At 38.2% G+C, this 25,559-nt stretch overlaps 2 protein-coding genes across 2 annotated transcripts; one reads left to right on the forward strand and one right to left on the reverse strand.

Annotated features, from left to right (window-relative positions):
* Nucleotides 1–152: 152 nt before the first annotated feature.
* On the reverse strand, nt 153–11,681 carry LOC144644520 (sulfide:quinone oxidoreductase, mitochondrial-like). The gene is given in 10 exon segments (XM_078504032.1): nt 153–1,234; nt 1,901–1,968; nt 2,757–2,867; nt 3,575–3,826; nt 5,361–5,579; nt 6,691–6,788; nt 6,791–6,884; nt 8,058–8,111; nt 10,194–10,364; nt 11,496–11,681. Coding segments are annotated over 10 exon segments (1,314 nt in total). The 3' UTR covers nt 153–1,173.
* A 333-nt stretch (nt 11,682–12,014) lies between these two features.
* Nucleotides 12,015–24,646, forward strand: LOC144644523 (ceramide synthase 1-like). The gene is made up of 6 exons (XM_078504035.1): nt 12,015–12,234; nt 18,058–18,217; nt 19,245–19,425; nt 19,738–19,899; nt 20,736–21,034; nt 23,245–24,646. Exons 1-6 carry the CDS (start codon nt 12,022–12,024, stop codon nt 23,361–23,363), a joined length of 1,134 nt encoding a protein of 377 aa, XP_078360161.1. The 5' UTR covers nt 12,015–12,021; the 3' UTR covers nt 23,364–24,646.
* Nucleotides 24,647–25,559: the final 913 nt, after the last annotated feature.

Below are 25,559 nucleotides of genomic sequence, written 5' to 3' on the forward strand. Positions count from 1 at the left end.
GACCTATTCGCCAATTTTTAATTAGTACTTTTTACCGAAAAGCATTAACATCCCCGTGAAAGTGTCCCTTTTTCACTATTTCTCGACAAACCCAGGAAAGTCCACGGGTGATCCCCAGGAAAAACCTTCATAGTAAAAGAAAGTACACAAGCTTGTGGTCTTTAGTTTTTATTTATCAATGCCTTATAGGGTACACTACTTATTTTCACTACCAAATTTCTACATTCAATACCACAGCGATTTCCAGCCGCTTATTGGGAAAATGAGCCCGCGGTTATGCCCCCGAAAGTCTCTCTCGGTAAGGAACAAAGACCGGACCCGAGAAGGCGGCGGAAATAAATCCTATACTACAGTCCTGTGTTCAATTTTAAGGAAACCGGCCGGCGGCATTTAGTAGCTTCTACGGAACATGTACAATACCGTTCAAGCTTCGTATCAATAATTTTAAATTTCTCTTCGTGGGATTTTCTTATCAGTTACTGGTTCATTTTGAGCCTCTGTAGTTTTCGTCTCTCCTATTTTTCGTGACCTACAATAAAATATTACTCTATTTTTCTGCTTGCTTGTTTAGAGCAGGTTTCCGTTACTTTGAAAGTAATTTCGTACTAATTGCTTTCGTTTGCGGTTTGTTAAACTTTTAGAAGCTTCGTTTAAGTAGCATGTAGGGCAAAAATGTGCTTTTCATCGACCAGGTGGCCATGTGCAGAGCTGAAACTATCAAAAGTCGTGTTTTGGCTCGTTTTTCACTTGTGCATAGCCAGGGAACGGTTTTTAAATTATTTCGTTTTGCCTTTGTGATACTCTGACCTTACGGTGTGATTCGAATAAAGTCTACATAGAAAAATAATATTTACGACACCTAACGTGATCGAGTTGCTTTTGTTGGGTGAAAAAGAAAGAGAATTTACTCAAGATTTCATATTAAACGTTAACTACTTTTCATATCTAGTTTGCTCAAGATTCTTTATCAGGATAATTTCACGATTGAGTTCAATTTTAAATGATATTTCGACAATCTTCCGCGCACAATTTTTCACCCTACTTAAATTTGAGGCCTTAAATTGTTTTCTCTCTTTTGCATTTTTTCATGTGCCGTCAGAGGGCACGTGAAAAGGGCTTGTTTTACTTGTTTTTGAAAAACAAGTCTCCAGTACATGGAATGCTAGGAAAAGACTACTTCTTAAACCCCAAATGAAGGGTCCTCCTGAGCGGTGTGACACCTGGCCAAAGGCCCCTAAAAGATATTATCAAAAAAAGTATCGTTAAAAAAGTATTTTTAGAAATCTAACTACAACTTACTGCAATAATCACAAAACAGCTCCAGAATAAGCAGTTACATTACGCGTTGGCCTAATGGTTTGCACGCTGGACTCTAAATTGAGCGGTCCGGGGTCATTGTGTTGTGTTCTTGGACAAGACATTTTTCTCTCTAAGTGCCTTTTCCCATCCAAGTGTATAAATGGGTACCAGCGAACCAATGCTGGGGGGTAACACTGCAAAGGACTAGCATTTCATCCGGGGGATGAAATAAAAAATTATAGTGACTATAAAATTACTGGATAGTAAATAAAAGTGTGGGAGGCGCAGTGGCCTAATGGTTAGCGCGCTCGGCTCCGAGTCGAACGGCCCGGGTTCGAGACCTGTTCGGTGCGCTGCATTGTGTTCTTGGGCAAGACACTTGCACTCTCACAGTGCCTTTCTCCACCCAGGTGTATAAATGGGTACCGGTGAACTTACTGCTGGGGGGAAACCCTGCGATGGACTAGCATCCCATTCAGGGGGGAGTAGCAATACTCCTAGTCGCTTATGCTACAGAAACTGGTATGTGCTCCGGCCTGATGGGCTACTTGGCTGCAGACTTTACGCTACCTACTTTACATTTGACTTTTTGACCACTCACCTGACCAATCCGTTCCAGTAAACTTCAGGAAGAATATCCTTTTTCATGTAGTACATCGTGTAACGCTCCTGAAAACAAACCGTCAAGAGTCAAGCAAGAAAGTGTGTGTGTTTGCTTCAGTTATTTGTCAGCACTTTATTAAAAAAACAGTTTGGATCTGACATTTCGACATGAGATCATTGTTATTAGATACCGTAATATTTCGAAAATAGATCATCCCCTCCAAAAATTAGCCTACCAAATGTCAGACTCAACATAAGCCCGCCACTTCCCGAATACAAGCCCATGGGCTTCTATTAAGTTACAGCTTTTCCAAATGTAAGTCTTCTTTTGTAGAGCTTGTTTTGTACTTTACGTCTTTTGAGTATGCTACATTATATGGTATCCTTGTATGCACCTTAAAAAATTTCAGACGCCATATCCCTTCCAAATATCATCGAAACGTTTTTGAAACTCAAAATTCCAACCGAAAATAAGCTCCCGTATATATGCCCTCCCCAAAAATAAGCACAACTGAACGGGGCGTTCAGCAAATTTAGGCCAAGGTCTTTTTTTCAAAATTTTATGGAAGGAGAGGGAAAACAACGGTCAAACTCTAAGGTTCGTGTGGTACACTGAGTATAGAGAGTTTTGATAATATGGTAGGTGTACACGTCAGCGAGAACAGCTGGGGAGCTCAAATACTGATTGCAATTCTTTGGTTGTTTTTAGTAAAATAATTATTCCACTCGCACTTGTTGGATATGAGATAGTTAATTATACAGCCAACTCAGCCCTACGCGCCTCGTTGGCTATCTACCATCTCATCTCATATCCAACGCGCACTCATGGAATATACGTCGTTGTTCATACTGACCTTTCCTTGATCAAATGGAAACGTTTCCAGTGGATTTCCATTCCAGTCAAACTCAGCAAGGATCAGCTTGCCATAACCAGTGATAAGAGGACACGATGTGTACCCGTTGTACTACAAAGAGAAAATAAAATTCAGGAAAACATGACTTTGATTTGAGCTTAACTGGCAAAAAAAGTGTTGTCTTGAACAATGTAGTTTCCTATAAACGAAAACTACCTTTATCTGATAAGATCCAAATGGAAGGGTTGTACATGGCGTTGTAAGCTTGTCAGACGTGACGAAGTTGAACCGTCTAAATTGACCCTTTAATGTACGTGCGACATTTTATTCCCCTTGCACGTCGAGGGGAGCAAAAGACAAACCAACGACCTGGGTCGCTGGTGAGAGTTCTTCAAAATACATATAAGAAGAAACACCTATGTATCCAGTGTATTTATTGCAGTTTTCAGTGATACGCGAACTCTGAAATTCAATCCTCAACCAACCGTTTACTCTTTTTGCTGCCGTCAATCATCTTAGCGGACCGCTTCGGGAAACAGAAGTTCACTACAAACAGGTAAAAAGGTCACGTCCGTTAGTTGCGATTGGTAGATTTCAATCCATTTTGTTTGTTTCTGGCTGTCGTCATAATTATGATTGACAGCAGGCAGCGAAAAACGCAATCGTTACTTGGATTTTGAAATTCAGAGTTCACATATCACAAACAATAAACGATAACACAGCGACTTGTGAGTAACATTCCTGACCCAACCCCCAAAAACGTTTTACCTCTTTTTAGCAGCTTAGACAACAATTAACGCTAAGCAATGTTTTTTTACCTGAGCTGGCATGGGCCGACCGTCAACTAGGGCAAACAGGTTTGCCTTGATTACACCAGTCTGACCGGCTACAGCAGCAGCTGTCTTGCCATTGGGTGAGTTGGCGCAATCACCAACGGCAAATATGTTGGTATACTTCTTGTGTCTCATGGTGATCTTGTCAACATCCACAAAACCATTCTGATCGGAGATGGGGCTTCCCAGCAGGCAATCTGGTGGTCCCATGGGAGGTGTCACATGAATCATGTCATACTGAAACAAAATCCCAAATGAAGGGGTGTTAAACTGACTGAGCTACGTCTAAGGGCCTGGATGAATGGGTGTTATAAAGTGAGCTGAATTTAAAGGAAGTATCGAACGAGAATAAAAGTGGATGAAAGAATGAAAGAATGATAATGGTTCTTGTATTGCGCATTTACAGAGCTCAACTTTGCGCTTCACAATAGAGTTACAGGACGAAATCGAACATAAGCATATCAGGCACCTTTCCTATCTCTCCATGTACCAGTTAATGATCTCGCCTCACCACCCAACCCAGACCACAACACCGGCAACTCCATATCCTATTCTTTACGATAAGTGTGTGGGTTCTTTATGTCCCCTGCTGACCATAACACTGAAGATGCAGGAGATGGGGCCTACACTTTATCGTCGTTAGAGCGGTTTTCACTTGAGTGTCGAAAGTAAATTGCGTTTGCTTTGGTTTTGCATTACTACGCTTAGTGATTGGCTTAAAAATCTCACGCCACTTTTTCAGCCAATCAGAAGTAAACCAAAACCAATCATGACTCGCTTGTGCACGTTTTCCCGCGCTTTGTGCCAGCTACATGTATTTGCTTCGAGTTTTGATTGGTTCACTGGAATGTATGTGTGTTTTGTGATTGGCCAGAGTAATAACTTTGGTTTTGGTTTTACAACACTCAATTGAAAACTGCTCTATAGGAAAAGACTAGAATACGTAAGCCAGATGTCATTGCAAAGGCAGCATATTCTCCTTAATTATTTTGAGACCCCGCCTGAGTATTGCTCTGATCTTTTCATTTCATTTATTTTTTTTTACCAATGAACACTTTTCTTTTTTTGTTTAATTGTATTGGTGTGAGCATAAACAAAAAAAAAAAAAAAGAGGAATATTGGTCTGGTCCCGGGGGGGGGGGGGGGACTTCCAAAAATTTCGGAAAGGGGTGTGCTCCAAGGTTCTTAAAGAAGCATTCCGTGACGACCCAAATAACGGCTTACCGCTTACAGCAAGATACAAATCTTTAAAAAATCGCTTTACTAATACCTGAACAGAAAATTCATTTTTAAGATACCTTTTTTTCGTTTAGCTGGGCGTTTATTTTAGCTAATAAAATTAAGGTACCCTATCTATGGATCACACCGGGAACACATTGTCAAATGATACCCTATTTAAGGACTGAGAACCTCAAAAACCATACCCTATCGGGCAGCACATACCTATATAGGCCACATATGGGAGTACCCCCCCCCCCGGGTCTGGTCTAGAGACCTCCTGGCAACAGTACAGTGCTCTACCAACTGAGCTAAAGCTAAGCTAGAGCTGAGCTAGAGTTAAGGAATTAGAGATAGAAGCTACACAGTGATTTTCACAACAAATTTATGGGAACTTGATAAGTAAACTTCTTACCAAAATTTCAGCTGTGGGCATGTTCTATAACTTGGCCTTACTCAGCCTCAACATATTTATCCCGGGTATAATAAAAAAGGTTCTTGTATTCACATAAAAAAGTGTAAATTCTTTACCCAACATTGCTGCAAAACCTACCTGGTAAGTTTCCAATTTTTTCTCCGACTTTGAATCATCCAAGACTTCAAACACTGCTTCCTTGCTGTCTGGTTTGATTGCAAACAAGTTTCTTTTGAAGTTTAATTGAATGTCTCTATCCTTCACAACTTTATGCAAGGCATCTGCGTATTTCTTTACACCAAATATTCTATCCAGTGATGTGTTGAACATGACATTCGCTCTATCACGAACATTGTTCTGGAAATGAAGAAATTGACATGACTATCAGTATGAATGGGAGATGAACAGTGTGGTGGCCTAATGGTTAGCATGCTGAACTCTCGATCGAGTGGTCCAGGTTCGAGTCTGACTGAGGTCATTGTGTTGTGGTCTTAGGCAAGGCACTTGCCTCTCTACACCCAGGTGTGTAAGTGGGTACCGGTGAACTAATGCTGGGGGAGGGGGGGGGGGGGACTACGATGGACTAGCATCCCATCCAGGGGGAGTAAAAAAGGGAGTAAAAATACTTCTAGTGACTTTACGCTACAGAAACTGAAATAAGTTAAGGCCTGTACGTATGGGCCACTTGGCTTGACACTGACTTAACTTTTCTTTGTACATGTATGAATACAAGTATAAAATCCCCTAACTATTACCCCCTCCCCCCTAATTATAGGTTACATACTATAGATGTGTTAATTCATTGAAAAGGCCCAATTATCATTGTTAATGAATTTGTAAATTTCTGCTAAATCAACATTGAACCATTATAATTGGGACTTCCAAAGTGTTGAAAAATTGTGGTTATGTCATTGTGGTCGCGTGGTGGGGTGACGAGCGGAGGAGGGGGGGATGATTTGCTCCTGCACAAAAAATCACCTATCAATCTGTTTTTCCTTATTTCCAACCCTGCCCCCCCCCCCATCCCCCATTGTTCCGACAAATACTTACTGCTCAAAAGGAGGGGAAGTGTTTTGAACACATGAACTTCAATATCCAATTAAATTAAAGCAGATAAAGAATGCACTCATCAAAACCATGTAAGGCTGAAAAAAGGTGACAAAACTAAGCTGCTCCAAAAACAAGCCCAGCTGGCTTTTCTGGTCACAGTTTTCCAGCTTTGAAAATAATCTTAATTCTTTGTTTTTCAGTGAAATTTCAGCAGGTGATAAGCTCTTTCAGCAAGTGAAATTAGCTTGCAATCACCTTTTTACCAGCTAGTACATTGATTCCTGGATAGCCAAATTATCCTACCTGTTTTACACTCCAAGCAGGGGATTGATTAAGGTTTGGAGTGGGCACGAGGGTGTGGCATGTACAGTTGCTGCTAATGTCCCCTGGCTGAACAAACTACATGTTTAACACTTGCCTGTCTGAAGTAGTCTTCTGCCAAGTACATGATTTTTTGCGGAGCACCCAAGCACTTTATAGGTGTTTTGGGTACAGTGAAGATGGCATTCCCCCCTGAAAGTTTTGTATGGCCTTCCATGTGTCCTGCACTGTCAGGTGGGAGTAATTACTGCCCACACCAGGGGTCCCTAAGGCTTCTTGTAGGCCATGCACCTATAGACAAGATAAAAAATGTACGAATTTAGTCATGCACTGATTCAGAAATGAATGCATTAAATTAAATTAATCTTGAGAAACTATACAGCAGTTGGTATCCCTAATTTATTAATTTCCTTGTTCGTTGTTCATTTATTCATTCATGCATTCATTCACTCACTCATTCATTCATATATTCATTTATTTGTTGATTCATGTACATTGTACTTGTTTATTCGTTTGTTTGTTTATTCATCCATTTATTCCTTTATTCATTTGTTTGCTCATTAATCAAAACTATAACAAAATTCTCGAACGTGATTGGTTATCAGCAGCCCGATTTGAGCACTAATTGGACAGTGTACACGTCATGCTTGTAATTGGACAGTGTAATAGGACAGTTTATGTGTCATGCCTGTGTAATTGGACAGTACGCGTCATTTTGCGCGCGCTGTTGTTGTGCATTTTGCTGAGTAAACTGTCGTGTTCTTCAGTATTTATAAAGATGTTGCAGAACCATTTAACTGAAGGTTGCTTCTCAAATTTTGTCATAGTTTTGATTAGTTGATAACAAGACTTTGTGTCGTTCAATTCTGTCTGTAATCATACTCGGGATTAAACAAATCAAACTCCCGCTTCTCGGTCGTCTGATTTTGTTAATCACCCTTATGGTTACAGACCGAATTGGACTCCACTCAGTCCTATTACCATTATTAATCGTTCATTCATTTGGCATAATAGGTTTCTGGAGAATTGAAGGTGTGTCTAAGACTGTATATTTCTGAGGCCTTTTAGTTGCCTGTCAACAGAGAGAGTGAAGGACCAAGAAGCATCAAACAGTTGGCAAGCATGACTGACAATTCTATATTTCTGCTATCTGCTGCTATATTCTGCAATCTTTGGGGAGTGGGGATGGCGCAGTGGTGCACGAGAGCACTTGCCTCCCACCTCCCAGACCTGGGGTCATCTGTGGGTTAAGTTTGTTGTCAGTTCTCGTTCTCACTCTCAGGGTTTTTCTCAGGGTTCTCCGGTTTTCCTCCCTCTGCAAAAAACAACACTGCTCAATTCCAATTTTGATCGGGAACGAAAAATCGTCCTGTGGAAGCGCCAATGCAAATTCCCAGTTCTTTCTTTTTTTCTTTCATTGTTTCATTTCCTTAATAGTATTACTATCATTATACTGCCATGTACCATGTCAAATCTCAGCTGAAGTCCAACTGCAACAACTAGGAAGTCATACTTAATCTGAAATGAGAAAATAATACAATTTCATGAGTGGGGTATTGGTTTGAGATTGCATAATTTGGTAAAAAATTATATTTTATGAATCTCAATGAATAGGGTCTTGACAAAGTGCAAGACAGCAAGTAATGCAAGCCATTTTAGTTAGACCAAAATGACACATCAGTTAACCTAAAAAGTACTCCAGTGGGTCTTCCATTTCATGAGTTCGAGTTCGAGTTAGAATTTCGAGTTGAGTTCGAGTTCGTTTTAAAATATCGAGTTCGAGTTGCTTGCGGTTAGCTCCATTCTGGTTTGCTTGCGGTTAGTTCCACTCCTATTTGCTTGCGGTTAGTTCCACTCTGGTTTGCTTGCGGTTAGCTCCACTCTGGTTTGCTTGCGGTTAGTTCCGAACCTGTTTGCTTGCGGTTAGCTTTCATTAGGTGATAAGGGCGACACTATGCGTGACCAGCTGGGAAAATGTTACCCCATAACTCGAACTCGAAATTTCTAACTCGAACTCATAAATTCGATACACTCTACTCCAGTTAGCCTTAATAGCACTCTGGTTAGCCTACAGTTAGCTTACTAGGTAGCTTGCGATTTGGGATTTGGGATTTTTGGAAGGCATTTGCCCATTGATTGGAGCAACGAACAGATCACATATTTCACAACCATTTTCCACAGTCTTATCGTAAGAATTTATGATCATGTTAGAGTTTCTGATGAGATAAGTTAAATTTGCACTGTACTGTATACTGAAGTGCTGAAAAATCAGTTAACTATCAATTATTAACTTGGCAAATTGAATATTCAATCAACCCCGATAACTCGAAACCCGGCTAACTCAAACTGTTTTTCCTTCAGGGTATGAGTTACCGGAGTTCTACTGTAACATATTTTATCTAGATCAAGGTGAGAGTTTGACAGAAGTGAACTCAGCAAAGGTTTTTTCTAATGTTCATAATGAAGACTGTTCAATGAAGCCTCATTATCTAGGAACATCTCTGAGTGCTGTCTTTTTTACCCTGAGGGTTGACATTTCTGCTTAAAATACTATATTGCTTATTGCGCTCGACGAAGGAGAGCGCTTGCAAGCCTAATTTTGCATTTGTGTCCTGTGTCTTTTGAGTTGGTATGCCTGTGTACTGTTATGCGGAATGAATCGAGTCGTAATGCGCGCGCATATGTATGGACACCAGATTGGCCGCCCTGATTGATTTTTGCAGGGGCAAATCTCGGCCGGGAAACTGGTAGCCACAAATGGCCTCGATTTCAAGCAAAACAAGATGCCGTCCCAAACGGAGCTTAGAAACATTATTTTGCTTGATAAAAAAGGGTTAAAAATGTGTTGCCAAATTGTAATTTTGCCAAAAATGTCATGGAGAACACTAGAAGGTTATCATCCAAGGAAGCAGAGTTGTCTTCAGCCACCAAACGTCATAAAAAGAGTGGAAATCGAGTAAGTCGATGCGTAGTTTCGTACGGAGTTCGTTCGTAGGTAAACCAGCGTATTTTCCTGCAATTATACATGTATGTTGCACAAAACCACAAATTGTTAGAATTAAATGCATCGAGAGTGGGTATAATACGGATCGAAATTGTTTTATCACTTTTTTGAATTTGTGATATATTGTTATTCCTAGAAACACTAGACGTTTTGACGAAGAAATCGTTGTGTGAATGTAATATGCGTGTAGTGGATTACTGTGTGAATTATGTCTGTGGAATTTTAAATCGAAGTGAAACTATTTTCAGAAGTTTGTGGAAGTTTAAATCTCGTTTAGTGCCAAACGATAACAAGTCAAGTGAAATAAATAACTATTTTTGTGTAAATAATATTTCATTCATTCTATCTTCTTTTGGCTCGTCACACAATCTTTCTCACACTTATCCTCCTCGCGTTTAGTGAGGTATAAGCATAGTAACTAACTTTGACATAAGGTGTACTTCAAGTAGGCCGACCATGTCCGTTTTTTTGCCACTGCCTGCTTACCTTGGGTCTATTTTACCTATAGGTCGAACACACTCCCCTAATCTCTGATTACTACTAGTTATAATTGATTTTGCTACTCTATTGTTACTATTGTTACTCTTATCAGTTACCTCATCTCCATTGGTTGTAAGTACAAGATTTTTTTCAGGTTTGAACTCTGCAACACTGCTTTTATACCATGTGCACCCCCCTGGAATAAGACTGCCAGTTGGCCGCATAGAATCCTCCAGACGGTTGATTCCACCTCCAACCAGGGTCCATAGTGGCTGATAATAATGTTCCTGAAAAAACACAAAGGTTTTAATTTACCGGTAGTTTGCATACATGTAAGCAATTGAAGGGGTTGGTGCAAAAAGGGCAGAAGTGGTTTTCAACTAAAAATGAACATGATCAAAACAATTGAAGATGAATTTTTAAAAGATGACACAAGCACGGGACAAAGAAAAATTCTGAGTTCCTGATGGGAATCAAACCCATGGCCTCCCAGATAACAGTTGGGCACTCTAACCAACTGAGCTACGAGAGACTCATAGAGAGCTGCAGGCCATTTACTTGGTTGAAATGTGACACGCGTCCTGCATACTGCTAGGATCAGCAATGTTGAAATCGTCAAGTGTGTAGTAAATAATAAAGATGGTAAAATTTTAAGTTCGGTGATAAATAATGACAAATAAATAATAAATAATAATGATTTCAAAATTCGCATGTTAAGTTGTTTACGTCCATAAAACGTAGCCCTAAATTTAGTTTCGCAGGTTGCTGTCTGTTTATATATTCTGAACTCCAATTTGATTCGATTGTGTTCAATTATCGAACTAATCAAACTCAATCGTTCGATTAAGTTCGATTGAGTTCGATAACCGAACAGTTCGGTTAGTAACGTCAGGCTTTTAGTATCAATGCATAAGGATGACAATGCATTTAGTAAGCATGTCCCTTGGCACGTAAAACTGGAAGTTTTGTACACGTGTCCTTACCGGGGACTCCCTTGGCCTCTATCAGACGCTCTCCCACGCTCAATAAAAAAATTAAGGATCAATGCATTTGACAATCATGTCCCTTTGCACGTAAAAGTCGCAGTTTGTACACGTACTCCTTCCGGGAAACTTTATAGCTAGACAAAAAATTTACCGAGGCAATATCAGAAAAAATACTTCTTTCATGTTAAAAGTATATTTTTAATGCAAAGTCCCTTATAGAATCCTGAAAAAAAAGATAAATTTTAAATTTTTATAGAGGTGAATGCCTCGGTTCGAACCCTGCGCGCCTTCCCAGGGAATCCTTCAATTCGGCCTCAAATCTGTCGGACCCTCTTCTGCGCTTGACAAGGAATTGCAATTCAAATTTTAAACGCTATGATCCAAATTTCAATTTAATTAGAAATACGGGTAAGCTTAAACTACTTTTAATACCTCAGATGGTTCGATAATGGCTGTTGCTTGGGGAAATTTCCTGCAGAGTGTGGAAGCAATCGACAGGCCCCCCGCGCCAGCACCAGCTACAACAAACTGATAATGTTGGGCATGTCTTTGAAGAGATGTGCTAAAACCCCTGACGCCAAGTTTGTAAAGTCCATTGGAAAACCTTTGTGTAAGCATCTTTTCTTTTGAATATCACCCTGCAGCAAAAACTTGAAGCCCACTGTACATCAATTCTTCACGCGTACGTGACACTGTATTGTTGGGGTGACTGTTGGTAAGAAATAAAATGTCTGTATTGTCGGGGCTATTGTAAGTAAGAAATTAAACTCGTACCCAGATTTTTACTCACGCCACTTTGGTTGAGAAAATCTGGGTACAATATGTCAGGGACAAATTTAGTACTGTGGGGGTAGCTGTAAGTAAGAAGTAAATTTTCAGTACCGTACCTCCCCCTCCCCCTTTAATTCTTTACTCTATTGTGACCGCTTTGTCGTGTTTACGCAAAGGCGGTTCCAACATGGAGGTTGGATACTTGGAGGCTTTCAGAAAAATATGGGACCATAGTTGGATTGAATGGGACAAAGCAGGTCCAACAAAAACATTTCTGGTTGATTTCATTCACGAGCTTTCCAGCTATGGCTTTATATCGACTAAAGACATTTTATTTTGCCTCGTTCTTGGTGTCGCTTTCACCGTATTGCGATATTTTTTGACGGCGGCAATTTTCAAGGTGAGAATAAGCTTACAACTGTTTTTTTTTTTTGTTAAAAGCTGTTTTATTTCTCAAAGGTGGTTCCTTTGCCAGTTGGTTTCATTCAAAATTATATGGTTAGGCTTACGAAAGTACGTTTGTTGACAAAAGCTTTGATATTGAAGCTAAACATTTATAATGCATAATGGGATCGAGTGCCCCAGATTGATTTCTTTGTGATCACAAGTCGTGGCCACCCACTTAGCATTTTGTACCATTAGGTCTTTTACAAGCCGGTGTTGGCCTCAAACCAAGGACGCTTCTAAAAATTATCTTCTGGGCCGTCCTTTCCCCTACAGAAAGTTTGTCAGGAAGAAATAGAAAGTGTTGTTTAGACCTCTGAAACCCTACGTTTTCATTGCAAACCCCCAGTTTGCCCTGTGGTGTTCTTGTTCATGTGGTCAAGGTTGTTTTTGATCGTTTTATCCATCTCATATACGAAATCCTAAATAAATTTTAAATCTTTATATTCAATATTCCTCGTTGCTTGTAAAATGCCATTTAAAAATTTGACGCATTCTTTTCGTAAGTCTAGCTGTAATGCTCCTACTTGTTGTTCTTGATGATAAAAATTATAAGCTTATGGGTTTCGAATAAATTGCTCAATTATAATTTAAATTTGATTTTATTTCACGAGCTTTATTTATACTTAACATATCTAGAACATTAAATTAATTTTTATTGACCAGTTGTGTTTTTTTTCCTTGTAAAAGAGTAAAAAAATTTTTAAAAAAATCAATAAGGGAATATAATTTAATTATAATAATATTATTTTTGTGTGAATTGTTGTTTAATTTATTCCATTCCATCTTTGAATGTAGTCTGTAGTCTGGCAACATGGCAGAGAGCATAAATTGGCAGCGTATGACTCTAACTTATTATTTTTTTTTGTTATGATTGACGCAATCTTTATGCTGGGCCATTCTGAAAATTATTGTCAAAAGTGCGTCATTGTAAAAATGATTCCCTGTCAAACTAAACTTGAAAAGTTGCAGTAATAAAAAACATCAACTTCTACGATATATTACTTTCACAAACCAGTATTTTTTAGCACCAATTTTTCAGGGCTGCATTGAAAAAACATGTCTTGCAACTATATAGTAAACTTGTTCATGTTTTACAAATTGCACTAAAAGAATTTTACTTTAATCAAATTCATAAGACTGATCAACTGAAAAAGGAAGTGGGATAAAAATTAAAGATACATGCTTTTTTGACAAATTAGGGAAAATTTTTCTTGTCATAGTTTCAATTTGGTTTCACATCTTTTATTTTGCTTGTGTTTATTAAATATAGTTATCAGTAAATAATCCTGATGATGCAAATTATCCTCCAATAACTCAAACCTTTTGTTACAAAACTTACAAGTAAAAAGCCCATTTTCCCTGTGATAAAATTTCTTTTCTCAATTATACTGTAATAGTCCGGCGGCTTAGCTCGAAATTTTAGTTGAATTGTGCACTTTTTGATACAAGCATGAAACTTGGCACAATGAAAGTGGTCATCAACAGAAATTTTTTCAGATATAGTGCCAAGCCCGAAAAACACCGGTTTCCATGGAAACCTTAATTTATTAACCCTATTCAGACCGGGCTTTTTTGGATCTTTTCAGACCTCCGTAACTTCCAGAATATTTAAGCAATCACAATGAAACTTAGGGAATATATAGTATGGCCAAAGACCTATCTTTTGGTATACGTTACGTAGGAAGATGACGTCGCATGACGTGACAATTACAGCATAATGTCAAAACAGCCGCCATCTTGGATCCGCCATCTTGGATTTCGAATTTTTTCCAAAACGTCATAAAACCACCCAAAATTACTGCAAAGTACTCAAAATCAATAAAACTGTGCTTAAAAGCCGTAAAAGGATGAAAATAATTGCATTAAAATTATTTTTCATTAATAGAAACACGAAAATTACAAAATTGGGAAAACATGCCTGTAAAAATGCCGTTGCCATGGTGACGTCAAGTTCCTGACACAACAACTTACCCTACCAAACTATTTCCAGATAAATTTTAGATAAACTCGGAAAGTTTGGTACCGTTTGGTTGAATCTTGAAAAAGTTATAAGCGTTCAAAGTCAGCGCGGGCACTTTCCGCCCCTCCCGGTCTGGATAGGGTTAAAATCAATGAAATTTCGTGAAATATTTGTTTGTCCTGGTTTATAGACAAATACTATTATGCCAGGTAGTGATACCAAGTCGCATGTACAAAATTTAGAATGAAATGCTGTAATTTATACTGTTCACAGCCCTATATTTTCCTATTTTTCTTCTGTTAGCGAACGGTTCACCGATCGCGAGACCTGGACGCTAGCGCAAAACGAAAGACGCGAGGGAGCAGAGGGCGGGGAACGAAAAATCTTTTCCCATGCAATATGTTTCTATTAAATTATTGGTATCAAACAGATGGCAAAAAATAACAATTGTAAGCCTAATTAAAAGCATTCATATCTGTATTTATGAATAAAAATCAACAATAAAAGGTTTTTAAAAGTACAAGAAGAAATACTTTGTGGGGAAGGGGCAGGGGGGCCTCTCGGCTGAAAATTTCATTGCTGTTTTATTGCTGAAAATAGGAAATTGGCGTTGGCACCAGGGTTGGAAACTAAAATTTCGGAGCACTCGCCATCCGGGCGAGTGACCTACAAATTGCACTCGCCCAGATCAATTTTCACTCGCCCAGTCTTCTTCCATTAAAAAAGGAAAATTTAGGCCCCTCCCCAAAAATATACAACTTCAATTTTTAATCACGTTTAAATGATACTCACTGTGCCACTTTGGTGGTCGATCGCAAAACAGACTGCAATCTATTTCTTCAATGAAAAATCGCCAAATATAGACCTTACTCCACAATAAAAACACGAGCACACTTCAAAAGTTGAAACACAGTTTTATTTGATACGTATTTCCAAATTCTTGTTGTTTGCAAGCGAAATTGTACAGGAAAAGAGGTGAGAAATGGCCATCTTGCTCATCTTGCTGCGTTTCGGGGCTCGGTGGATGAGTCAGTGAATTTTTGACCAGAGGTATTACTTTGTACAAGTACGTCCGTCATGTTACATTCCCCAAACGGAAGCCATTTTTGTCTGTTTACGAACGCAAACACAGCTTTGTTTGAGATTTCAAAATGTTGGTAAGCTATCGGTTTGTGGACAGTGTAGATTATTTTAAAGTGGGAAGTAAAAGTTTCGCTTATTTTGAATGATATATTCTGGATATGACAATCGTACTCGCCAAACCGGGCGAGTGATCCGTGATTTGTACTCGCCCGACAGTTTTCACACTCGCCTGGGCGAGCGGGCGAGCGCTATAAATTTCCAACCCTGGTTGGCACTATATCAAGAATTGATTAGTATGCGAATGCTTGTAATCCTCCAAAGTTTGGTGCTTGTATCAAAAATCGCACAATTCAGGAGCTAAGCCGCCGGACTATAATTAAATCTTGCACTCCTGATAAACACAAATTACCGGTATTATTTTTCACCAGAAGGTTTGAAATTTGGCAAATAAATTGTTTTTGGTGCTAGATGTTATTTGTATTTCGTGTGATATTGTGATCAGATAAAATATAAATTCACACCAGGTGGTAACTGAACAAAATTCATATATCTCATCAGAAGATCTTTTTTTAGATCTCTCTGTCAAAACATGGAATTAAGGCTAACTGTCTCACATCAAGACATTTTGCCAACTTTCTAGGTAGGATTCTCAAAATTTCTACTCAATTTTAAAGTGCAATTTCTGAATTGAGGCAATATTCTTGCAGTAGAATTCCAGCTGACAGAGTAGCCAGCAGGGCTGAGTGTACACACATGGTCTCACTTGTAAGTTTTCAAATCATTTTCCAACCTCAAACCCCAACCGTAAGATTAAAAAAACCCAAACTGATAATATGCACATGTTGCCTCTGCAGTGGTTGATTGATTAAACCTCAGCTGGCCAAGTCCTACATAATTAAACTAGACTGGCAAATTAATTTTTGTACTATCGTGACTAATTAGATATAGGAGTATCAAGGCTGTGCTCTAGCGGTGCCCGGTCGCCTCAGGCGACTAACATTTGCTCTCGGGCGACCGGAAAATAAAACTGGTCGCCCGGCCGGGCACCCGGCCCTCTTGTTCGCCGTTCCACACTGTAGTGTAGCAGGAGATTGACTGTAAAATTATGTTTTTGCAGATTGATTATGTTTTTCACGGGAAAATAGCCTTCCACACATTACGGAATCAAATGTTTGCCGGCGCTGTCAAGTTCGTTCCACATGATTTAACACGAGCTTGACTTTGCACGTGACGGACCGCACGAACATTTTAAAAAATATAATAATTTGGGTTGAAAATCTTGATTTTTTTCTTCGAGATGGTTTAGTTCCCATTTATTTTGGTATATCAATAGTTTTTGTAAGCGCAGTGAGTTAGTGTTAGCATGAAATGAAATTCTTCACACATGCAAATTTCTGCGTCTGGAGATGTTTACAAAGGAATAGATTAATTTAGCGACGACTTGTTGCACTCTAATTAAAGCAAATCTCGATAAAATGTTGTTGTCATTCAGCTTAATGGAATTTATTTGTTTTACAACTTGATTTACTGTGGTAATTTCAAATGAAATTTCAACGATATTTATTAATAGAACTTTGGAGATATTTACGCTAATAAAGGAATTTTCGTCGGATATCACAAGTTTGTCAAAATGCAGTGGCCGCTAAAAATAGTAACAATCACTTCGCCGTGTGTGAAATTAAACCCTTGTGAACTGCAAAAAAGATTTTAAATGTAAGATTGTTGGCAGTTCCATAAATTTCTGCATGTTTAAATCAGTCCGTTTCTTTATCCAATTGCATGGCTCAGATTATCATTCAAATGGCGGTTCTTTCAGCCGTCACAAGAATAGAAACTCAACCTATTTATAATTAAATGTTCTTTCTTATATTCTTGCGACTTTCTTATTTTTTTTAAACTCTCGACAAATAAACCGATGAAACAAGAAAAGTTTGCAATTAATGATTTTAGCCCTAACTTCTCAGGCGTTCTTTTATGAAACTAGATAAGGTAAAAAATTTTACGAAAAGGTAGAAATTCTAATGTTTTGGCGCGAAAATTTCGATGGGTTTCGTATGACAGGCATACTGGAATTCACACTTTTTTGACTCACAATTCATAGTGAGTGTGCTGTGAAATAAAATCAACAACAAATTTTAATTGGTTGTATGATTTAAATTTATTGTAAATTAATTATTAACTTATTAAACCATGATAATATTAATAAATTAAATAATTAATCAATTGAATAATTAATTAGTTTGGGCGACCAACCTGAAGGGCTGGGCACCCTACCTGGCAGGGTTGGGAGCCCGAAGGGCTCCCAGAAAATTTCCTTAGAGCACAGCCTTGAGTATAGAGTGCTGCAAAAGTTAGATATTTTTCTAGTTTACAAAATTATCGCTTAGTGGGAAAGGTGAAGTAAGGTGTAGTATAGATATTGAATACTGGTAGTATAGTATTTGTTTTTGTTTTGAATTTTTTTTTAACCAGTATGATTTTTGTTTTGCTAATGATTCAAATTGCGGTCATAATAAAATATTTCTAAGAAAAAAACAAATAAAAAGCGATCTGGTAAATAATTTGCAGAGTGCAGACACATGGTTTGTGCAAATGTTATGTTTTCCCAGTGGGTAGGGGGGAGGCTTGTACTTCTGTCAATTAAGGGTCGTTGTCTACAAGTCTGGCCTTTTTTTACTGTAATTACTTACTGTATGTAATAAAATTCATTTAACGTATGATTGTAATTTGCAGCCTTTTTTCAGGTGGTGTCAACTTCTTGAGAAGGATCAGAAGAAGTGTCCAGAAAATGCCTTCAAGCTTTTGTTTTACTCTTCAGCCTATGGCTACTGTTCCTACATTCTATTTAGTGGCAAATATAACTTTTTCCATGACACAAGTAACTGCTGGAAAGGTTAGTTTATTGTAATCCTTAATGTTAAAGTATGCATCGTGCATATTGGACAGTTGGTTTTCTGAAAAGTTGCCCTAGAGGAGGTGCTTGCCATTTGATCATTGTTATCACCTTTTCTTTGTCTTATCATTTAGCTGTTTTCAGTGTTGCAGGCCTGCATGCCAACAATCTTTGAGTTTCAGCAATGTAAACAGCTAAACTGAGTGACTGATAAAACTGGCAATTTTTCAGAAAATGACAAATGAACTAGCACTATTATCCTCAGGATCATAAAAATGTTGACCTTTCATTAGCCTGCAGAGCAGGCGTATTAAGTGAGCGCATTCGAATGTATTTTGATCAGGCGCCATCTTGGATTCTTACTCAGGAGATGATTGGTGATAGGAGAAACGTGTCCTAGGGTAGTAGGAGTGAGGCAGAAAAGATCGCGAACTAATACTACGCACGCCCACGGAAAACGCCTGCACTGCAGGCTAACCTTTCATAACCTGTAGCTCTGAGTTTATGGAATAACTCAAACAGTTTTAGCTAACTGGATCAGCTCTCCTCCATCCGTGACTTCTGGTGACTGACTACAAGTAAATCCATAATTAAAAGGCTTGGTGGAAAAAAAGGCGGTAGCGATTTTTGGCTAAAACTGAATATATTTGCGGAAAGTATAACTCTGATTGGCGAAAACAAGTTGAACTTTTCTTGTTTCATTGTTCTGACAAAGAAAAGGCTTGTCTGACGTTTTTTTTGTTTATTGAAAAAACTCCTTAAGACGCCTCCAGGAAAAACCGAGTTTTTTTGCATTCATTATATCTCAAAAACAAAGGAAAAACCAGCAAAAAGAAATATGGGACAATGCTCAATACACATAAACAAACTTACATGCGATATTTGGAGTTACTTTGGCAAATTTGTTCAATTTTAGGCAAAAATCACTAGCACCCTTTTTGCAACAGGCCTTTCAATTTTTCTCAGGGACAGTGAAGTGGGCGAGCTCTCGCATGCTGAGATATGTTGAATTCTTGTCTATCTGTAGGATGGTACAAAGGAATGCCTATACCTCAGGACATATACACTCTGTATGTGGTAGAAGCAGGGTTTTATTTTCATTCTATATATGCCACACTGTTTATGGACCAGTGGAGAAGGGATTCCATCCTTATGATAATGCATCACATTCTAGCTAATTCGCTTATTCTCTTCTCATTTGCAATCAGGTGAGACTAATTTAAAAATTAGTTGTACGGCATACATTGTACATGCTGAGGGTGAGAGACATTGTTATAAACAGCATACTATGCAAGTTATGAGCATTGGTGAGGCCATTAAAGTTGCACAGTCCTAATTTATCTTTAGTAATCCAGTAAAATGAGTGCTTAGCCATGATTCAATAGTCAGTATGCATATTATTACATCAATATTTCTCATTTCACTCACTCAGACACTTAAATTTCATTTCAGTCTTCCTCGTGAGTTCTGAATAAGGAAGCTATTAAATCTGCTTTTTTGTGCTCTCTTCTGCATTTCAGGTATTATAGAATTGGTGTTCTGGTGTTGTTTCTTCATGATGTCAATGATGTTATACTAGAGTTTACTAAACTCTGTGTGGCTTTCAAGTCGCGTGGTAGAAAATACCATGTCATACCAGACATGCTCAGTATTATGGGATTTTTGTCTTTCGCATCACTGTGGTAAGCACAATAAACACCAAAAAGATGAAAATGTACTTTACAATTAAAATAAGAAATTTGAAAATTAATGTCATTTTATGAAAAAAATGTGCACTCATGAACAAGTTAGAAATTGTCAAAGAACTTTAACTTCCTGAGGCTTCCTGAGGTTGGTAAAGGTAGACTCCGAGCTAGTTAGTGATTTTTATGAAATAAATAAATAAATAAATAAATCAACTTTGTTTTACGAGGGTTGCAGGTAATATCAATTAGAAAAAACTGTGTAAGAGAGCATGTGCTTGAAAAGCCCGTATACCTTTATTTATAACTGGGCAGTAGAAACACAGAACTAAGGGGATCTGGAAACAAACTCAATGTTCCACTACTACGCACTAACTATTACAAAAATAGCGTTACCTATAGCGGCGCAATCTTTTGGAATAGTCTTCCTTCCAACATAAGACAAGCAGAGTCCCATCTTAGAAAATAGCAAAGGGAATTTACATTTTGATGATCAAAATAACACTGAAGAGATATATTTTTCCCCTTGGTGTTTTCTAAAACAAAACATGTTTCAGTACGTCTCTATCAAGTTATAGAAAGACTCATGAAAGTTTGGAAGAACTCCACACAACTCAACAACTCAACACACGGCAGGACCATGTTTTCTATTTTTTTAATTGGTAACCTGCACAGCTGGTGTTTTTTGTTGCACTTGGGAAAGGAAGCGTTTAAGGGGGCATCGCTGCTAATATTTTGCCATTGCACAAGATAGACTGTCTGCTACACATGTTTTAATGCTGTCTTCAATCAGTGTATGTATGACTATCTAATTCTGTCGGTGAATCATGTTTTAGGTTTTATTGTCGTCTGTACATCTACCCAATTAAAGTACTATACTCCTGTGGCTACCTTAGTATGCAGATTCTTCCCGCAGCTCCGTTCTACTTCTTCTTCAATGCAATGCTTTGGGCGTTGTTTTTTATGAACGTGTGGTGGTTTCAGTTTATTGTGTGGCTCATAATCCGTATCATTATTGGAAAAAGCCGTGGCGTGGAAGACACTCGAGAGATTCCAAAAGAGACACAGAAGGATGGAGAGCCTGGTAAAATAGCAAATGGAAAAGTGTTAGAAAACGGAGAGGTGTCAAATCATGGTAAGTGATGCTTGCTGAAATCTTTCAGGTAAAATAATGAATTAAACGATACAAAAATCATGCTGAGATAAATTTCATGTTATCTGTGTATTAAAAAGATAGTGTGCTGCACGTTTTTAATCTGATCTTGAAAAAGTGCGTTTAGCAAAATCCAAAATGTCGACAAGAAATCCGCCGAGCCAGGCTTCACTACAACAGCCTCAGTTAATGACAATTCTGAATACTGTAAGTATAGATGTATGCCAAAATGTCAACAAATCAGAATAGTTGGATGTCTGGACAAACTCAGTAACGGTAATTTTAAAGGAACTGTGTCACAGATTTAGTCAAATTTAAGTAGTCATAAGAAAATGGCTACCAAATAAAGAAAAGTATAAATTACTACTTACAACAGCGAAGGGACATTTCAATAACAATGCAAATACACGAGAAGGTACGTTTGTATAAAAATTAAGGAAGTTAAAAATGGATTTTGATTTGGGTTTTTAAGAAACTGTTAGGCTGTTCAGTTTGCAAAGAGAATCTCGTTTGTTTGTAACTTTTGATTTTAACGCCCGGGAGACTTATTTATTTGTAATAACTATTAAGTTATGGTTAATTTTTCGCTTACGTCAAGTTTCATAGCGAGTATTTGGCAAAACTAAATAAAATAGACTAAAATCAGCCGCGACACAGTCTATTTAAAGGAGAAGTTCACTCCAGAATGGCCATTTATTTTCTTTACGCCAATAAAAAGTTTATACAAAGATATGTTATTCACCAAATTTTCAGCCTCCAACGTGCGCTATAACCCTACGAAATCTTTTCCAAAACTCGACACATGAACGCCGCCATCTTGGAGCTGGTAATGTATGCGTGACGTCAAAGAGCTCAGCCTGAATTTTGGCAGGGTAAATTTAAATACTCGAAACTCCTTGTTTCTTCGTATTGGCTTTTGTTTGTCAAAATGCCTGTTTGTGCAGCTCCATTTTGCTCAAACAGAGCTCCAAGAAATACAAAAGACAAGGAGTTTCGACTATTTAAAATTTCCCGTCAAACTTCAGGCTGAGCTCTTTGACGTCACGCATACATTACCAGCTCCAAGATGGCGGCGTTCAGTTGTCGAGTTTTGGGTAAGATTACGTAGGGTAATAGCGAACGTTTGAGGCTGAAATTTTGTTGAATAACATATCTTTGTGTAAATTTTTTATTGGCGTAAAGAAAATATATGGCCATTCTGGAGTGAACTTCTCCTTTAAGTCGAAATGCTACATACGTACAGTGTATACCTTATTGTTACTTATTTTCGCGGGACTTAATTTTCGCGATTTTCGCGATTTTTGATTAAAGACCCGCGAAAATTAATTCTAAACGATTTCTATTGTATTTTTTATGCTAATTACGTATTTTTGGCCAAATCGCGAAAAGGTAATAAGACAGAATAACGTGTAAAACAGAATAGTTATTAGCGGTGGTAAATACATAAAGTAAATCGTTTGACGTTATATAAACTGCAGAGCATGGGAAGAACAAATGAGATCTTTGCAGTTTTATTTCAACTAATAAATGTTGATGGTTTACGTCACGAGCTTCGTTTCAAAAATTCAAGAGCCTAAAGACGTATGGAAACTTATTAATAGTGGTGCAGTTTTGTTGAAAATTACTACGCCAGCGTACTGAAGCTATAAACAAGTGATATAATTGTGATGCCATCAGAAACTGAAGATCTCAACTTGAAAAAGTTAGACTGACTATTTCAAGTTCTGCCCTTGTGACCTGGAAAAACTGCTAAAAACTAATAACGGTTCCCCTCTTCCTATTAACTTTATATCTTCATCTTGAAGCCCTAGGCACATTTCGTAGACCTTATTGTTACTTATTTTCGCGGGAACTTAATTTCGCGAAAATGGAACGGGCATATTTCGCGGCACTTAATTTTCGCGATTTGGCCAAAAATACCTAATTAGCATAAAAAATACAATAGAAAACGTTTGAAATTAATTTTCCCGTGTCTTTAATTTCGCGATTTTTTGAAATTCGCGAAAATCGCGAAAATTAAGTCCCGCGAAAATAAGTAACAATAAGGTACGAGCGAGAGTACTTCGCCAATTTTAGTACTTTTTTACTGAAAAGCAGAAAAATCCCCGTGACAGTGTCCCTTTAAGTGAGACTAATTACAGATCAGCTGACTGCAGAGTATTGATAAGTGATGCTCTCCATTTAATTTGCAGCTATTGAAAGGAATTATAACAAAGAGAGGAGCAAGAGAAGAGAAGAAAATGGTGAACAAAAAGATATCAAAGAGCAAACCCGTCGTAGACAGCCACGTACTAAACCTGCCAATCCATAAAAAGAGCCTTACACAAGAAAAAACACTATATGCATGTGTTATTGCATCACGTCAGCCTCCAAAAAGTCGTCTGTTCGGATAAAATACTTACTCCAACCTCAAAACTCGAATTTTCAGGCTCTCAGATGATCTACAGTAGGCCGAGGTACTTAGGAATGCAAGCAGGGAAAGCTGTTAACGGCGAAATTATGCAATATTTCCGTACTTTCTTGATTGAAAGCTGGTTAAATCCGTGCTATAAAAGTTTTTAATTTATTTGTTCAGTTTTTTCTTTGCTTCTTAGGTGAGAGCGGGGAAAAGGAGCTCATATCGGAAGAAATATTACGTTTTAAAAACGTTTGTGCTCATATTTATAACGTAAGGGATTTTGCAATTTAAAAGAAAAAGGTTGGTGCATAAGATCTGTAATTTTGACAACAACAATGACAACAAAATATGACCAGCAGCACGTAGCAACAGCTGATCGAGAGGAGGAAGTGGGTGGATAAAGTAACTAAACAAGATACAGATCCAAGAGTAGTTACAAGTACAATTACAGATTCTAAATTACGGACAGAAAACACGAAAGTTCGATGTTCAGATTTGTAAAGAACGTTACCTGGAAAATCGTTTAAAAGGTTTGCATACTGTAAAATTCGGTTATAAGCCCCTCCGCTTATAAGCCCCCCCCCCCCCACGGTTATAGGCCCATCTACCTGGAAACAAAAAATTCATCCGATTATAAGCCCCCCCCCCCCCCCGGATATAAGCCCCCCTCTGTCGGTTGACAGTACTGAACAGGGCTAAATGTTGCTTTATTATGCGTTTTAAACTTTAAAACGTATTTCGATCAACACTCCCGTAGCTCGTTCCGAAACGTTTTTTCTATTCCGCGTATAAGCCCACTGAAGAAAACCCCTTGCGAAGTTGTATAAGCCCAGGGCTTATAACCGGAATTTTACGGTATTCTTGTTCTTATTGACTTGTATTCATGTTCTAAATTGCTCTGCCTTATAATAAAACGTGGAAAGGTCGGATAAAACGAAAACTAGATCTAGAGTCGATGAGAGCGAAAAATCTCGTCGACTCTTTTTCCTATTCTGCGAGGGTGCCGAGATGAGAGTGAACGCGAGTTTTTTTTTTAACAATTTTGGAACTTACAAGTCTTCTAATTTCGTTTTATTCTCGTTGCAAAATGATTTCGCAATTTTGGGATGCTGGCGGATTGATTTGGGGATTCTGGAAATACAGTATTTAATATTTACAATTATAGCAAGATTTCTATTTAAAGTGTGATTACAAAATTCTTATAAGATTAAATTTAGAAATACAGTTAACAATGAATACAAGCGAAAATAATGAACGACGTTTCGGTGACATCCTGGCACCATTTTCAAGTTAAAATTCATATGCGAAAGAAAGTTATTTATACTAAGATAAAGGTGTGATAATGAATAAATTAAGATTAAAATAAATGTTCAATGTTTATGTTCATTAATGAGAACAATGTCCGTTCAAGTCTAAACAAATACCTTCGCGCGAATTGAGTCCGACTGAGTGTTAAGGCTCGGTTTCTTCATGCGAATCCACAACATTTCGTGTATTAAGCAATCGAACTTTCCCTGACATATCTTTAAGATCTTAAAATTGTTGGTCAGGTCGCCAACTTTATCAATTCGGTGTTCATTTTGAAGGTGTTTTCCAATGGCTGAAAATCGGTGTTCCTCAATGCGCTTATAAAGGTGACGGCTGGTGTAACCGACGTATTCTGCATCGCACAGATCACATACATAGTTATAAACAACGCACTGTTGATTTATTACAGGTGGTTTTGACTCCTGTAATTTGAGATCATCGCCAACTTTTCGGCTTCTAAAAACTGGCTGCAGTTTGTGGTCAAGTTTGTTACTCAAGTCCGAGAGGTGTTTCTTTACTATGTCCGCTGATTTCTGGTCCTTGAACGGCAGGACAATGCGGTAGATATTCTCTGTTTGAGGCGTCGATCGTGTGTCTTGTGACATCACTGAATTAACGAAATGGGTGATGGTGGAGTTGACAAGAGAATCTGGGTACTTGAGATTAGAAAACATCAGTTTAAGGCGTTCGCATTCTGTTGTGAATAGTTCCCATGTTGATGACAGGCGGTAAGCACGGTTTAGCATGGTTTTAACTAAAGATCTTTTGTAGCGGTTGTCGACGTGACTTTGGTGGTGTAAG

Source organism: Oculina patagonica, chromosome 2 (assembly GCF_052425735.1).
Source record: "Oculina patagonica isolate OP01 chromosome 2, crgOcupat, whole genome shotgun sequence".
Taxonomy (NCBI): domain Eukaryota; kingdom Metazoa; phylum Cnidaria; class Anthozoa; order Scleractinia; family Oculinidae; genus Oculina; species Oculina patagonica.